The sequence below is a fragment of the Microcaecilia unicolor genome, chromosome 8, assembly GCF_901765095.1.
Source record: "Microcaecilia unicolor chromosome 8, aMicUni1.1, whole genome shotgun sequence".
Classification (NCBI taxonomy): Eukaryota; Metazoa; Chordata; class Amphibia; order Gymnophiona; family Siphonopidae; genus Microcaecilia; species Microcaecilia unicolor.
Window position 1 is genome coordinate 37191636 of NC_044038.1, and position 16860 is coordinate 37208495.

Below are 16860 nucleotides of genomic sequence, written 5' to 3' on the forward strand. Positions count from 1 at the left end.
ATCATCTGTGGTTTGGAGACGGTCCCTTGCAGCGGCTGAGCTCTCGGCTCCCCCTTTTCAGTCGCTTCCCATATCATCTGTGGTTTGGAGACGGTCCCTTGCAGCGGCTGCGCTCTCGGCTCCCCCTTTTCAGTCGCTTTCCACATCGTTTGTGATTTGGAGACGGTCCCTTGCAGCGGCTCTCTGGCTCCGCCCATGCGTCCCCGGCGCCGAAGCGGAAGTGCACGGGTTACGTGGCGACGGCGGGTTCGCTAGGACTGGAGGGCTGCAGACAGACAGTGGAGACGGTGGCGGCAGCGGGAGGGCCTGAGGCGGTCAGGCCCGTCCCCACTCCTGTGGCGTTGGGCGGGACCGCCCCGCTCTCAGTGCTCGGCGAGGCAGTGACAGCGCGGCCTTCCGGTATGCAGAGGCTGCGCTGCCCGCCCTTCAAGCATTTCTTCTCCCAGATGGGCCGGAGACCGGAGCTGTTGTGCGGAGCTATTGCCCTGAGCTGCGCTTTCATCGTGGCCCTGAGGGTCACCTGCGGGTGAGTGCTGAGAGGGGCCCGACCAGTCACAGTCACATATGGGCGAGGGAGCCCAATTTAGTAATGAAATCCGGAGGGGAGGGGGACACCTGACTCCCACCCTTCCCAATACACTCACTATTTCAGGTGGACGAATAATCCCGACCCCCCCCCCCCTCTGAAATCCTGGGAGAGTGATTCCCATTTGTTATCTACAGATGTGTAGACAGGTGCTGCAAACCAGAAAATTTTAAGTAGATTGAAATGTTCTGTTACAAACAACAATGGCCTGCCATCATTTTGACGGGCTATAGCTGTCTGCTTGATGCTAGCAGAGAGGTACAGGACATGGACACACAACCATGTGAAATGTGACTCGCCATAGTTGTCATCATTAGCTGCTTGTGAGTGCCATGCCACAGGCTTTGCCACTCCTGCATGTACACAGTTACATCTGTGAACTTCCAATTCTCCTGGAGTTCCAAAGCAAGAGGTGCACTGGTGCAAATCCCTGGACTAGCACTCTCTGTCCTAGATGATGCCCACAGTAACGAAAAGGGATCTGAGTGTGATGGGTCTTTAAAGTTAAATGGCCACCCAGTTCATACACAGTGGGAATGTGATTCAGATTTCAGGACTTTGTTAGATGGCTGTTAGATGAAAAAAAAATTACGTGTACACACATATACATGGGGCCCTGTTTACTAAGCTGCACTGTAGGTGCGCAAATATTTTAGCGCACTAACGCTAGAGACGCCCATAGGAATATAATAGGTGACACTATCGTTGGTGCATAATCATTTTTAATGTGCACTAAAAAGTTAGCACAGCTTAGTAAACAGGACCCATGGTTTGTTAAGTTAAATTTAGCTTTTCATTAAAGGCTAGATTTTAGTATTGTGGTAAGATTTTGCAGTTACCTCATGTTAATCGCCAAAATTAATGCATGCTATCTGCACAGCCTCTGCATTAATTGTTAGGGGAGCCCTGCTGGAATCTTTCCAAAGGGTTAACACAAACCACTGCACCACTTCATGAGGTAGTGTTAACTGTTAATGCAACTGGTAATGTAGAGCTATTAATGCACAGACACTGCCTCCACTTCAGGAAGTTAATGCAAGAATTATTGTGTGTTGTCAAGCCACCATGCTGTCAGTGAGCACTTTCAGTGCAGCTTAGTAATGGGGACTCGTGATGTTTTGTGCAGTACATTTATTTTTCCCTTTTCGCTATTATAACAGAAATTCAATAGCCGAGTCACCAGTGGCAGCCATAAAGATTTTGTATGGCTAGCAGGTTTTATTGGTAGCTGGCCACATGACCATAGTATTCAATACACAGCGTAGCAGAAATCCAATAGGCCATTGTAACATAGAAAATGATTTGGGCACTAGTTTTGACTTGAAATTTCATTTTTAATTTAAGTGCTGCTTTTGCTTGGAAATCCAGGTTCTAGGTGTATCACAGTCGGTCATTAAAAAAGCAGCAAATGCATATTAATGATTTAAATATATTATGAATAACAATACGTAATATAAACCAAAATTATTACACCACAAGTGTGGTCAAATTTATTACACCAGTAAGCCCATTCAGTCTATTCTACTTCCACTCTAGTAAAGTAGCTACATACATGATTTACTCTCAGCTAGACTGAGAATACAGTCATATTGTCAGTTCTGGTTTGAAAATCATCTAGTATAGGTCTGAATTTCCTGAGGCAGTACATTCTGGTCATATGAGGTCCTACCATATATTGTACAGTTGTGAGTGGTTTGCAATCACATATTTTTTGATGAAGGAGTTTTCAAGCAAACATGTAACTGAGCATAGTGCCTAGCAGGACATCCTATATAATAATTCTCACCTCCAACGTTCTGACCTGCCTGGGACTGTGGCTCCCTCGGAGTTGGTCAGGAAGGCTCTGTAGATCAGACTGACGTCACTGGCCGCATTATGATGTGACCCTAGCAGACCAACTCCGAGGGAGCCACAGTCCCAGGCAAGAAAGCACGTTGGAGGTGAGAATTACTGGTAGTGCTGCTGAAGGAGCTCCATCGACGATAATGGCGCCGCAAACACCCCCTCCCCCTCTTCTGTCGTTTCAGGACCCCCCTCCCACTCCACCCCTCTCTGGCCCTCCCCTTCGTAAGAGCTGTCTGCTTAAAAGTTTTTACCTCCTGCACACAGGGACGCCGCTTCCGTCAGCCTTTTCTTTTGCTTGAGGGCGGGACCACAGGAACAGCTGAAACACAAGCGAAAGAAAAAGCTGTCGGAAGCGGCGTCCCTGCGTGCAGGAGGTAAAATCTTTTAAGCAGACAGCTCTTACGAAGAGGAGGGCCAGACATGTGGGGAGTGGGAGGGGGGTCCTGAAACGAAAGGGGGGTCAAGAACGACACGGGGGGGGGGTCCTGAAACTACAAAGGGGGGTCCTGAAAGAACAGAGGGGGGGAGGGGGTCCTGAAACAACACGGGAGGGGAGGAAATTATTGGAAATCCACTGGAAATCCACTGGAAGGGGAGGGGCGGGTCCTGGAACTGGAAGGGGAGGGGGTCCTGGATCAGGGGGTAGCGGGAGGGGGGTCCTGGAACTCGGAGGGGGGGAGAGGCGGAGCGAGAAGGGAAGGAGGAATGGGAAGAAGTGGGAGGGAGGTCCTGGAACTTGGATGGGAAGAAGTGGGAGGGGGTTCTGGAACTTGGACAGGGGGGGAAGAAGAAGGGGAGGGGGTTCTGCAAACTCTCGGTCTCATACACTCTTGGTCTCACAAAGAGTCTGTGTATTGCACACATAATCTCACACTCGCTCTCTCACACACACACTCTCTCTCTCTCACACACACTGTATCTGTGTGAAACACGCTCTCTCTCACACACTCACTGTGTCTCACATACGCATTCGCACACAGTCATTCTCACACACACACTCTCTCTCACAGACACACTCGCACCCAGTCTCACTCTCTCTCTGTCACACACACACACTCGCACAGTCACTCTCTCTCTCTCTCACACAGTCACTCTCAAACATACACACGCCGAGGAAAACCTTGCTAGCGCCCGTTTCATTTTTGTCAGAAACGGGCCTTTTTTTACTAGTATTGCCATAAAAGACTGCATAAATAAGGTAGCCCCCATCCTTGTAATGACTTAAATGCAAGAGTTAGCATCTTCAGAAATATTAGAAATCGAATAGGTGGCTGGTGGAACTGTCTGAGTAATGGTGTTGGCATGTCCCATGATAATTTTGGTTACAGTGTTTCCCCAATACCTTTAGTTTAGTCAGGGATCTCTTTGTAATACCCAAATACACAAGAGCAGTATAGAAAGCTTTGCAAATAAAATAAATAAAATGTTGACGTGTTCGGGAGGGGTGGAGTGGGGAAAAGAGGCAGGGCACTGCCTGCAAAGCCTGCATTAGTTTTTTGTGGTCAAGGAAAGCTTGAATGACAAACACTTTTTTTTCACTACTCTTGGTCTTCTGTTATGACTAAGCGCCCTCAGTATGGGCCCTAAAGTGACTGACTAGGTTAGAATCTGGTTAAGTGGAAAGCAAGAAACTGATAAATGTAACATCCTTTTCCTCAGAGGGATCTTCAAGGGTGTGTTGCAGGGGTTGGTTCTTGGTCCATTTCTTTTTAACATTTTTGTAAGCAATATTGGGAAAAGCTGTTTGGTAAGTTTTGCCTCTTTGCGGATGATACTAAAATCTGCAGTAGGTAGACGTGGATGGTGTGAATAATATGAAGTTGGATCTAGCGAAGCTTGGAGAATGGTCTAGAATTTGACAGTTAAGATTTAATACTAAAAATGTAGAATCATCCATATGAGTTGCCAAAACCCAAGAAAACAGTACAATATAGAGGTTGAAGTATTCCTGAACATCAAAGAAAAGTGGGGATGTTTGCATCTGGTTATCTTAAGATGGTCAAACAGGTAGAAAAGCCAACGGCAAAAGCCAGAAGGATGCTGGGGTGCATAGAGAGAGGAATGGCCAGCATGAAAGAGGAGGTGATAAAGTTTCTTTTTACGTCTTTTTTTTATTTTTTTATTTATTTAGATTTTGCGCACACCTTTTTCAGTAGTAGCTCAAGGTGAGTTACATCTCTGGATTGCAAGACCGGTGCTCTAACCACTAGGCCACTCCTCCACTCCTGAGACATCATTAAGAATGTTCCACACAATTCAGGAAACCACTCCTTCAAAAAGATATAAATAAGATGGAGTCAGTCCAGAGGATGGCTACTAAGAACTTAAGTATTGCCATGTTGGGTAAGAGTAAAGGTCCACATAGCCTAGTATCCTGCTTCCAACAGTGGCCAAGCCAGATCTCAAATACCTAACCACTAAATGAGAGGGATATCAAATTTAATTTCCCGGGAAAAATTGAGTGAACCAACATAACAAGAGTCCCACAGAGAAGTTACTTAATTAATGACACCTTATATCCTTGTGTCTAATGGTGTACTTGTTTAATTTTTTAGATCTGTGCTCATATGTCTTCAAAGGACTCACACAGACCATATGGTCTAAACTTTGTCCAATCTTCTAATCATCACACACTTTTTATAAGAATCTTTCAAACTTATCACCTTCAGTGCTCAAAACTTGGTAATGTGAATTACTAAATCACTTAACTTTCACATTTTTTCGTGTCCCAGCACGGACCATGTTTCGCACTGATGCTTTCTCAAGGAACCCAATCACATTCTCTCTGGCTGTGCAGAATCCTTCACAGCTCACTCTCAATGCTACGCCACATATAAAAAGTTAAACAAGTACAGTATTACTTGTGAAGTGGAGGAGTAGCCTAGTGGTTAGTGCAGTGGACTTTGATCCTGGGGAACTGAGTTTGATTCCCACCTCAGCTCCTTGTGACTGGGCAAGTCACTTAACCCTCCATTGCCCCTGGTACAAAATAAGTATCTGAATATATGTAAACTGCTTTGAATGTAGTTGCAAAAACCTCAGAAACGCGGTATATCAAGTCCCATTTCCCTTCCCTATTAGACACAAGGATACAATTGGGCTCATTTTCGAAAGAGAAGGACGCCTATCTTTTGACATAAATCGGAAGATGGACATCCTCCCAGGGTCGTCCAAATCGGTATAATTGAAAGCCGACTTTGGACGTCCCCAACTGCTTTCCGTTGCAGGGACGGCCAAAGTTCAAGGAGGCGTATTGGAGGCGTAGCGAAGGCGGGACTTGGGCGTGCCTAACACTTGGACATCCTCGACCCATAATCAAAAGAAACAAGGACGACTTTACCTGGTCGTGTTTTTCTTACGATCAAGGCACAAAAAGGTGCCCAAAATGACCAGATGACCACCGGAGAGAATCGGAGATGACCTCCCCTTACTCCTCTGGTGGTCACTAACCCCTTCCCACCCTCAAAAAATATCTTTCAAAATATTGATTGCCAGCCTCCGATGTCATACTCAAGTCCACGACAGCAGTATGCAGGTCCCTGGAGCAGTTTTAGTGGATGCAGTGCACTTCAGGCAGGCGGACCCAGGCCCATCCCCCACCTACCTGTTACGTTTGTGGTGGAAACAGCGCGGCCCCCTTCACCCGTAAGGGCTATGGTAGTGGTGTGGGGTTTTTTTTTTGGGGGGGGGTGCCCGGTTGGTGTCCTGGTATGTCGGGGGGACCAGTGCACTAGAAGTGCTGGCTCCTCCTGTGACCAAATGGCTTGCATTTGGTCGTTTCTGACATGGACGTCCTTGGTTTCGATTAAAGCCGAAAATCAGAAACGACCAAGTCTAGGGACGACCAGATTTCATGATTTGGACGTCCCTGACCATATTATCGAAATGAAAAATGGACGTCCATCTTGTTTTGAAAATATGGGTTTCCCCGCCCCTGGATGGGGATGTTTTGCAAGGACATCCTCATGAAAACTTGGACGTCCCTTTAGAAAATGCTCCTCCACGTGTTATTAAGTTGACCACTCTGCGGGACACTTGTTATGTTAGGTCTCAAGTACCTGGCAGAATTCTACACTGCTTACCCTCCAGTCAAAAGCAATGGTTTTTCCCGAAGTGTGCCTTGACAATTTATGGACTTTACCTCCAGGAATTTATGCCCAATTTTTTAAAATCAAACTAGGATAGCTGTTTTTACCACCAGGGAAAAATAAATTTGACCTTGTCACCCCCCCCCCCCCCCCCCCCTTCTCAAAGAAGCACACTGGCTCCCAATAACTCACCATATAATTTATAAAATTTTGCTCCTAGTCTTTGACTCGCCTTTCAGATGAGCCACTGTAACTCTCCCAGCTGTGATTCTGTACTCAACTACGTAGTCTTTACGTTCATCCTTTCAGAATAAGCTGGTGATGCCTTCATTCTGAGATATTAGATATAAGCATACTAGGAGGGGCATTTGCTTAGTAGAGGGCCTAACGCATTGGAATACCTTGCCACAATCTCTCCAGTTTCAAACATCCCTCTCACAGTTCAAATGTGACCTGAAGACTTTTCTTTATTTGGATGGATTGCCCTAGTCATTTATTTATTAAGCCTGGTGTCTGCAGAGGACAAGCCTGATCAACCCTGGAGGGTCAAGCAGTGTTCGTTGTATTTTTAAAATAATCTACATATGATACTCCATTTCAAGGAAGCATAATATTTAACATTTTTAAATTATTTTTTGATGTTTTGATAAAAAAATGTTTCGGCAGATTGGCCATGCTGGTACCGTGCAGTGACAGTGACTCCTGCTGTACACTCGTATTGCCCCTGTTGATTTTGGATTAGTTTAAGGAAGTGCCTTAATTATTTTATTCTTCATGTATGGGTGCTGTTGATAGATTTGCGGACTAGTCATGACGACTTCTTTTCTGGAAGTGTATGGATTACTGTGAGCAGGTTCCTCTGATACTGCATGTGAGTTACAATATTTAGTCACTGTTTCTAGCTGCCTTTTTTATAGGTGTATTTTTAGCCATATAACTACTTTTTAATTTTTGTTTATAACACGTGATACATTATGGTGGCTTCCAAATCACATTAATCATTTTTTTGTTTACTTAGAGGTTCAGTATAATCAACTGATAATTTGCTAATAAGCATGTCTTTTACCTTGATATCACACAACATTTCTAACAATCTTGGTACATTTGCACCTGTTCATTTTATTGTTCTATGTAGCTCTGTTTTCTTTAGGGACAATGATTCATGTTTATTTGCTTAGGCAAAATCTAATGGTTCAATAGAGATTCTTTCTTCTCAAAATTACATAATATTGAATTTGTTTTTACAGATTGGCTCATTGGTTTCTATTTTTAAATGGTTGTATTCTATCCATTTCATATGATTTGAACCCTTTAGTTATAGGATTCTTCCTCAGCGACCCTCCAGACCGGTCAAGACGCGTGGGTTATGTCCTCCTACCAGCAGAGGGAGACTGAGAAAACACTAAGCTTTTGAAGCCTGTATATATAACCTGTGCAGAACCTCCACTAGCCAGTATTTTCTCAGTCTCAGCAGAGGTAGCAGTTGACAGCTTGTGCAGTCTCCAATAGTCTGGTGAGGTAGTTTGTCATTGGGTCGTAGGATTTTTTCCTTCCAAACTTTATTCTGTTGCAGTACCCTGTACGTGTGTGTAAAAAAAAAAAAGTGCTTTGGGGCCCTGGGTCCTGTGGGGCCCAGTTTTTCCCCCTGGGGTGTTACACCTATGTTTGGGTCCCTCCCCCTGTGCTGCTCTCTATTTCTGTTTGCTTGGCAGCTTTGTGCCTCGGCTGCTTTCTCAGTATTGTAGCCTTGAGTGCCTTACAATTTCCAGATGCCAGAGTTAGAGTACTGTGCCTTTAAGGTCAGTTATTCTATTTCATTTTGCTTGCCAGCTTTGTGCCTCGGCTGCTTTCTCAGTATTGTAGCCTTGAGTGCCTTACAATTTCCAGATGCCAGAATTAGAGTACTGTGCCTTTAAGGTCAGTTATTCTATTTCGTTTTGCTTGGCAGCTTTGTGCCTCGGCGGCTGTCTCAGTATTGTAGCCTTGAGTGCCTTACAATTTCCAGCTGCCAGAGTTGTAGTACTGTGCCTTTAAGGGCATTTATTTCTTTATTTTCAGCGGACCGAATGGGGGTTTCGATTCCTTGCTGGAACGAGGGAGCAGCGCTTTCTTCAGTGCTTTTGCAGTGTGAGTGAGTTTTTGGTTTGGCGCATTTGCGGAACAGCTTTTCCCTTCCCTCGTGGTTTATGGCGGCCCAGCTCCTCCGATGTCGCGCGTGCTTGTGGCGAGGGGTAGAGGCGCCGGGCGCTCAGTGTAGCTTTGCGGTGCGCCTATAAAGGTGGCTGCGGCTCCCCCCGTCTTGACCGCGGAGGGATCGATGGTGTCGGGAGTCTACGGGTCAGCGGGAGCGTAGGCAGGGCTGCTGTCAGCGGGAACAGTTTCGGCGGGAACGGCCGCCATCTTGAGTCCGACGCGGCCCGTGGAGCCAGCTGTTTTTGGGCCTGCGGCCTCCGTTTTTGGCACAAAAGGGCCTAATGACGGTCCAGGAATGGTGGGCTTTCCTCCAGATTTTGTCTGGACGCGGTATCAGGCCTGGAGATCGGGACCCCCCCCCCCCCCCCAATTGGAAGAGGGGGCTGTTTCCGTCTTGGCTGAGAGACCACGGTTAGAGTGGTCAGAGGACAGGCAATGTTTTTCTCCTGTAGCTGCAGAAGCTGCACTTAGTGATCTGGGGGAGTCAGATGGAATTGATGGCTCTCAGGAGCAGGATTGTTGGATTCCTGGAGAGGATCCTTCAGTAGTGCGGATTTTCCATAGAGATGAGCTGTCAGAACTCACAGATCAGGTGTCATCCACCCTTCAGTTTGGTCCTGAGGTGGCTTTGGGGGAAACTGTCCAAGATCCGTTGGTGAAGGGCATTCAGCGTCAGGCGTGATCCTTCCCTATGAACAAGGATCTCCGGGAGATGATTTGACAGGAATGGGATTTGCCGTGTAAGGTGGCAAAGGCAATGGTGAGGCTTTATCCCCTCCCTCAGGACGATAGGGATTCCTTTAAGGCTCCCACGGTAGATGCAGTAGTGACGGCAGTAATTATAGCTACGGCTATCCTGGTTGATGGAGGAATGGCCCTCCGTGATCCTCAGGATAGGAGGTTGGGATCTTTTCTCTAGCGTAGTTTTGTTTTGTCGGCTCTAGCCCTGCAGGCCTCGGTTTGTGGGGTTCTGGTAGCTCGGGCATGTTTTCATTGGGCCGAGAAGCTCCTGGATGATTCGGTAGATGGTGGTTCTTCTGGGGGTCAGGAGTTAGCCAACTTGGACATGGGTTCATCCTTTTTGTCTGAGGCTTTTATGATTTGTTGCGTACTTCAGACAAAAAATATGGCTATGGTTGTGGGTCTCTGCCACTTAAGGGAGCTATGCTCTTTGGAGAAGATTTGGACAAGTTAGTGTGAGGTCTTAGTGATACCAAGGTTCTATGGCTTCCAGATTTTCGGTTCAAGGCAGGGGCCAGAACTAGTTCCTCGGGGATGGTTTAGGGAGGCTCAGCGGTATAGGCCGGGCAGATCGAGTGGGACCTACCCCTAGCTGTCTGTTCGTCTGTCCAATTTAGATTGTAAGCTTTGAGCAGGGACTGTCTTTTCATGTTAATTTGTACAGCGCTGCGTAAGTCTAGTAGCACTATAGAAATGTTTAATAGTAGTAGTAGTAGTAGTAGGACCTCTAGGGGTCGGTTTTTCCAGCGCACACAGTTCTTTCGTGAGAGTTGTCGCGGAGGGCGTGGCTTTTCCACGGGAGGTTAGTATTCAGGCCGCAATTCCCAATGAAGGTGTGTGGGCTCAGGCTCTGGTGCATGTTGGGGCTCGGCTGAGTCTGTTTTACCAGAGCTGGGCCCAAATAAGGTCAGATCAGTGGGTTCTCGAGGTGTTTCGAGGTGGATATGCGCTGGAATTCGAAAGCTGTTCTCCCGAAGTGTTTCTAGAATCTCTCTGTCAGTCTTGGAGCAAGAGGGCAGCAGTGAGGGACACTCTGCGGTGGCTGCTCGCGTTGGGAGCCGTGGTTCCTGTTCCTTCAGATCAGCAACGCTCAGGGTGCTATTTGATCTATTTTGTGGTCCACAAGAAAGAGGACACTTTTCTTCCCATTTTAGATCTCAAAAGGGTCAATGCGGCACTCAAGGTGCCCTCTTTTCGGATGGAGACGTTGCGGTCGGTCACTGGTGCGGTCCGGAAAGGAGAGTTTCTCACTTCCCTGGATTTGACGGAAGCTTATCTTCACTTTCATTCGTGTGGCCTTTTGGTTCCAAGTTACAGGGTCCGATTTGTCGGTTCCTTGCAGAGAAGGCGCCGACGGCCCGTACTTATCGTCAGGTCCTGGGCCTGATGGCGGCGACCATAGAGGTAGTTCCGTGGGCCAGGGCGCACATGCGTCAGGTACAGTCAGCTCTGCTAAGTCGTTGGTCCCCTCTGTCGCAGGACTTGGAGATGTGTTGTCCGCTGTCGGTGGTCCCTCATCTCAGTCTCCGCTGGTGGCTCAACCCGCGCAATTTGGGAAAAGGAATGCCGTTGGAGTCCCCACAGGGGCTGGTAATGGTCACGGATGCCAGTCTGCAAGATTGGGGGGCACATTGTCTCGGTCAGGTAGCTCAAGGCCGCTGGTCTCGGGCAGAAGCAGAATGGTCCATCAACCGGCTGGAAACTCGGGCCATTCGAGTGGCGCTCCAGGCCTTGCCGTCGGTGGTTCGCCACAAGGCAGTCCGAGTGCTCTGCGACAACGCCATGGCAGTAGCGTATGTCAACCGTCAAGGGGGGACGAAGAGCCTTGGCAGTGCAGTTGAACTCATCTTCAGGCTCTCTTGGCAGCGCATGTGGCCGGGGTAGGTCACATAGATGCAGATTATCTCAGCAGGCACACTCTAGATCCCAGAGAGTGGTCTTTTCTTCGGTCAGTGTTCCAGTGAGTTGTGTCGGTCTGGGGACTTTCGGTGATAGATCTTAGGGCAACGGCTCGCTATGTGCAAGTTCAGAGATTTTTTTTTTTCAGTCGCTGAAGAGACCCTCGAGCAGAGGGAATCGACGCTCTTCTGTTGCCTTGGCCTCGGGAGTGGCTGTATGTGTTTCCTCCGTGGCTGTTAGTCGGTCAAGTAATATAGCGCATCAAACTTCACTCCGGTCGGGTGATTCTGGTGGCTCCGGATTGGCAGTGTCGACCATGGTACGGAGACCTGGTGCGGTTGGCAGGGGCGGCGGCCCTGCCTTTGTTGGGATCAGTTCTGTGTCAAGGCCCGATAATCATGCCGGATCCGGCTCGGTTTTCGCTTATGGCTTGGCTCTTGAGCGGCACAAGTTGAAGAGGGGGCTTTCGTCCAGTGGCTTTGCTACGATGTTGAGTTCCCGTAGACGATCCACTTCCTTGGCGTATGTCCGGGTTTGGAGAATCTTTGAGCACTGGTGTGAAGACCATCGAGTTCGGCCGTGTCGCTCTTCGGTGGCGGAAGTTTTGGAATTTTTGCACGATGGTGTTGATAGGGGTCTGGCCTTATCTACACTGAAGGTTCAGGTGGCAGCTTTGTCATGTTTTCGTGGGAAGCTTCAGTGAAAGTCCTTCGCTTCTGTGCCTGAGGTAGTGCGTTTTTTGAAGGGTGTTAAGTTGCTGCGTCCGCCTCAGTGACGGATGGTGCCTCCGTGGGATTTGAAGCTAGTTTTGGATGCTTTGATCGGGCCTCTGGTATCGGCATCTTGTAATTTATCTTTAAAGACGGTCTTGTTGGTGGCGATTACTTCAGCACGGAGGGTTTCAGAGCTTCAGGCTTTGTCTTGTAGGGAACCATTTTTGTCCTTTCTGAGGGAAAGGTTTCGTTGCGGACGGTGCTTTCCTTTTTTGCCCAAGGTGGTTTCCGAGTTCCATGTTAATCAGATCATCTCTCTGCCAGTGTTGGGTGATATGGCTGGAGATTCGGAGCAGCGTGGTATTGCCAAGCTGGATGTCAGGAGAGTTTTGAGTTATTATCTCTCTGGAACTCAGGACTTCAGAGCCTCTGACCGTTTGTTCGTTCTTCATGCTGGCCCAAAGAAGGGTGCAGCGGCTCCTAAGGTGACCATAGCACGGTGGTTGAAGGAGGCGGTTTCATCTGCTTACTTGGTGAAGGGTCCTGTGGTGCCTAGGGGCTGGTCTGCTCATTCCACTAGGGGAATGGCAGCCTCGTGGGCGGAGAATAGTATGATTTCTCCGTTAGATATTTGTCGGGCTGTGGTTTGGTTTTCGTTGCATTCCTTTGTGAAGCATTATAGGATTCCTGTGCATGCAAAGGACAAGGTGCGCTTTGGGGCAGCAGTTTTGACCTCTGGCCTTAGTAGGTCCCTCCCGTAAGTTAGTTACTGCTCTGGTACGTCCCACGCGTCTTGACCGGTCTGGAGGGTCGCTGAGGAAGGTGAAATTAGATCTTACCTGCTAATTTTCTTTCCTCTAGACCCTCCAGACCGGTCAAGAGCCCGCCCTGTCTGTATTGGAGGCCAGGAGGTGTGTGTGTTGGATAATTCTTGGCTTCTGTAGATTGTTGTTTCTCTAATTGCAGACTCTGTTTATTTCTGTTTTGTGATAGGAGTCTGGGACAGGTGGGGCTCTTCTTTGATGGTCCACCTGTAGAAGCCCAACTGTTTTATCAAAGGCAAAGGAACATATTTCCGTAAGAGCAAGCGGAAGATGTTTCTTGTTTTTGCAGTTTACTGTGACCACGTACAGGGTTGCTAGTTGTTGTTAGTGTTTTTTGTTTCTCTGCTTTGTCAGGGTTATACTGGCTAGTGGAGGTTCTGCACAGGTTATATATACAGGCTTCAAAAGCTTAGTGTTTTCTCAGTCTCCCTCTGCTGGTAGGAGGACATAACCCACGCGTCTTGACCGGTCTGGAGGGTCTAGAGGAAAGAAAATTAGCAGGTAAGATCTAATTTCTCCTTATAATACGTATTTGATGTTTAAATATTTTTGTTTGTAGACTTTTTGTATGTGTTTTTACATTTATTCTGTTTAGTATTGTGGGATTTATTAATTTATTTGTATCCTCATTTCCATTCTTATATGTAACTAAGGACCCCTTTTACTAAACCATGCTAGTGATTCCCAGCGTGTCAAGTATGATGCAGCCCCCCCCCCAATGGGCTTTGTTGCATTTGTTGTGTGGGGATCTCTAGCAAGGTTTAGTGAAAGGGGGCTCTTAAGATATTTTTATAAAGTTTCTTATAGTTAAATTATGTATTTTTTTGTATTATTTAGTGATTTGTGTATTTGTTTCCATTCTTGTTTTGATTTACAACATCTACTATAATAAAAGGCACCTCCAATGTTCTGAAGCTGACTCCGTGGCTTCACTCAAGGGTTCGTAGGTTCGTAACGGTGTAGATCGCTCTCTGACCATGTCTCTCTGCCCCGCCCTCGCGTCAAAACATCATGACGTCGAAGGTGGGTAAAACACCGTTACGAACCAACAAAACCTACCTTCAAGGAAGCCACGGAGTCAGCTGCTTCAGAACGTTGGAGGTGCTTAAAACTGGGTGGCTGCAGGGGGGCAGGGGAGAGCGCAGAATCGCTGAGTGGCGGCAGGGGGCAGAGCAGAATCGCTGGGTAGCTGCATAGGGGACAGGGAAGAGAGCAAATTCGCTGGGTGGCTGCAGGGGGGACAGGGAAGAGAGCAGATTCGCTGGGTGGCTGCAGGGGGGGCAGGGGAGACAGCAGAATCGCTGGGTGGCAGGGGGGGCAGGAGAGAGAGAGCAGAATCGCTGGGTGGCTGCATGAGGGACAGGGAAGAGAGCAGATTCGCTGGGTGACTGCAGGAGTGGGCAGAGGGAGAGATCAAAATCGCTGGGTGGCTGAAGAAGGGGGAGGGGAGAGAGCAGAATTGCTGGGTGGCTGGAATGGGGGCAGGGGAGAAAGCAGAATCGCTGGAAGGATGGAGGGGGCAGGGTAGAGAGGAGAATCGCTGCATGGCTCGAAGGGGGGGCAGGGGATACAGGAGAATCGCAGGGTGGCTGGAGGGGGGGCAGGGGAAACAGGACAATCACTGGGTGGCTGGAGGGGGGCAGGGGAGAGAGCAGAATCGCTAGGTGGCTGGAGGGCGGGCCAGGGGAATAGCTGGGGGGCAGGGGAGATGAGAATCACTGGCTGGCTGGAGGGGAGGCCAGGGGAGAGAGGAGAATCGCTGGGTGGCTGGAGGGGGGCAGGGGAGAGAGGACAATCACACATACTCTCTCTCACACACACTCGCACACAGTCTCACTCTGTCACACACACTCGCACGGTGCTGCCAACCACGCAGAGAGGGGGAGAGGCAGGGAGTCCTGAGACCACAGGAGGGGGAGGGGGTCCTCAGACCTGAAAGGGGGGAGGGGGTCCTGAGACCACAGAGGGAGGGGGGAGGTATCTCTGTCACACACACACTTTCTCTGTCATACACACTCTCACAGTGTCTTTCTCTCACACAGTCTCTCAACACTATGTCTCACACTGTACCACATTCTCTCTCTATGTGTCACACAGTCGACCTCACACTCGCTCTTATACACTCTCTCGGACTCACAGAGAGTCTGTGTATTGCACACATACTCTCTCTCACACACAGTGTATCTGTGTGAAACACACTCTCTCTCACAGTCACTGATTCTCACATACGCACTCGCACACACTCTCTGTCTCACAGACACACTCGCACCCTGACTCACTCTGTCACACACAGACACTCACACATTCACTCTCTCTCTCTCACACAGTCACTCTCACACACACTCTCTCAAACATACACACTCCCAGGAAAACCTTGCTAGCGCCCGTTTCATTTGTGTCAGAAACGGGCCTTATTTACTAGTATATATATATTTTTGTAGTTTTTTTGAATTCCTGATTCAAGCCATTAGACCAAAACACAGCCCGTGTCGGGTTCTTGGTTATGTGAATAAAGAACTCTTTTAATATTTGACTCACTGCTCTGCTGTTTCTTGCTTCACTGTTTAGCTTTTGTGGACCTATTTGTGGAGTAGGCAATTTTCTGAACTCTTTAGCCCGTTATGCAGCAGCAGCCAAAAAAGCAAAGGAAATATTAGTAAAGAGATGGAAAATAAGACAAAGAATACTATAATGCCTCTGTATTGCTCCATGGTGCGATCTCACCTTGAGTACTGCATGCAAGTTTGGCCTCCGTATCTCAAAAAAGATATAGCGGAATTAGAAAAGGTGAAAGAAGAGCTACCAAAATGATAATGGGGATTGAACTCCTCTCATATAAGGAAAGCTAAAGAGATTAGGGCTCTTCAGCATGGAAAAGATACGGCTGAGGGGGGGGGGGGGGATACGATAGAGGTCTACAAAATCCTGAGTGGTATAGAATGGGTAAAAATTAATTGTTTCTAAGTACAAAGACAAGGGTATACTCAACAACGTTACATGGTAATACTTTTAAAGCGAGTAGAAGTAAATATTTTTTTCACTCAACAAATAGTTAAGCTCTGGATCTCATTGCCAGAGGATGTATTTACAGCAGTTAACATATCAGGGTTTTTAAAAGGTTTGAATAAGTTCCTGCAGGAAAAGTCCATAGTTTGCTATTGAGAAAGACTTGGGAAGAAGCCACTGCTTACTCTGGAATCAGTTGGTTCAAAACTCTGCTGCCCGTCTCATCTTCCGCCAGGGTCGCTTTACTCGTACTACCCCTCTCCTCAAGACCCTTCACTGGCTCCCTATCCGTTTTCGCATCCTGTTCAAACTTCTTCTGCTAACCTATAAATGTACTCACTCTGCTGCTCCCCAGTATCTCTCCACACTCGTCCATCCCTACACCCCTTCCTGTGCACTCCGCTCCATGGATAAATCCTTCTTATCTGTTCCCTTCTCCACTACTGCCAACTCCAGACTTCGCGCCTTCTGTCTCGCTGCACCCTACGCCTGGAATAAACTTCCTGAGCCCCTATGTCTTGCCCCATCCTTGGCTACCTTTAAATCTAGACTGAAAGCCCACCTCTTTAACATTGCTTTTGACTCGTAACCACTTGTAACCACTCTCCTCCACCTACCCTCCTCTCTTCCTTCCCGTTCACATTAATTGATTTGATTTGCTTACTTTATTTATTTTTGTCTATTAGATTGTAAGCTCTTTGAGCAGGGACTGTCTTTCTTCTATGTTTGTGCAGCGCTGCGTATGCTTTGTAGCGCTATAGAAATGCTAAATAGTAGTAGTAGTAGTACCATAGGAAATGTTGCCTGCAAATTTGTCCCAAATTATAGCTTTCTGTTTATCACAGCTAAATTCCTTTGGCTGGAATTCTGGTGGCCAGGCATTTTTCCTGCTGAACTAGTGGTGGCATATTGCTATAAGCTAATAACGTTTTCCTTACCAGCTTGACTTTGAATCAGACATACTG

At 47.7% G+C, this 16860-nt stretch overlaps 1 protein-coding gene across 2 annotated transcripts in view; it reads left to right on the forward strand.

The window, feature by feature from the left end:
• Window positions 1–230: 230 nt before the first annotated feature.
• Window positions 231–16860, forward strand: part of TXNDC11 (thioredoxin domain containing 11) — a 148068-nt gene continuing 131438 nt past the window's right edge. For both annotated transcript variants that reach the window (XM_030211582.1, XM_030211583.1), the window contains exon 1: window positions 231–526. In XM_030211582.1, the coding sequence (XP_030067442.1) occupies window positions 402–526 (125 nt within the window). In that variant the 5' untranslated portion in view covers window positions 231–401. The remainder of the gene's footprint in view (window positions 527–16860) is intronic.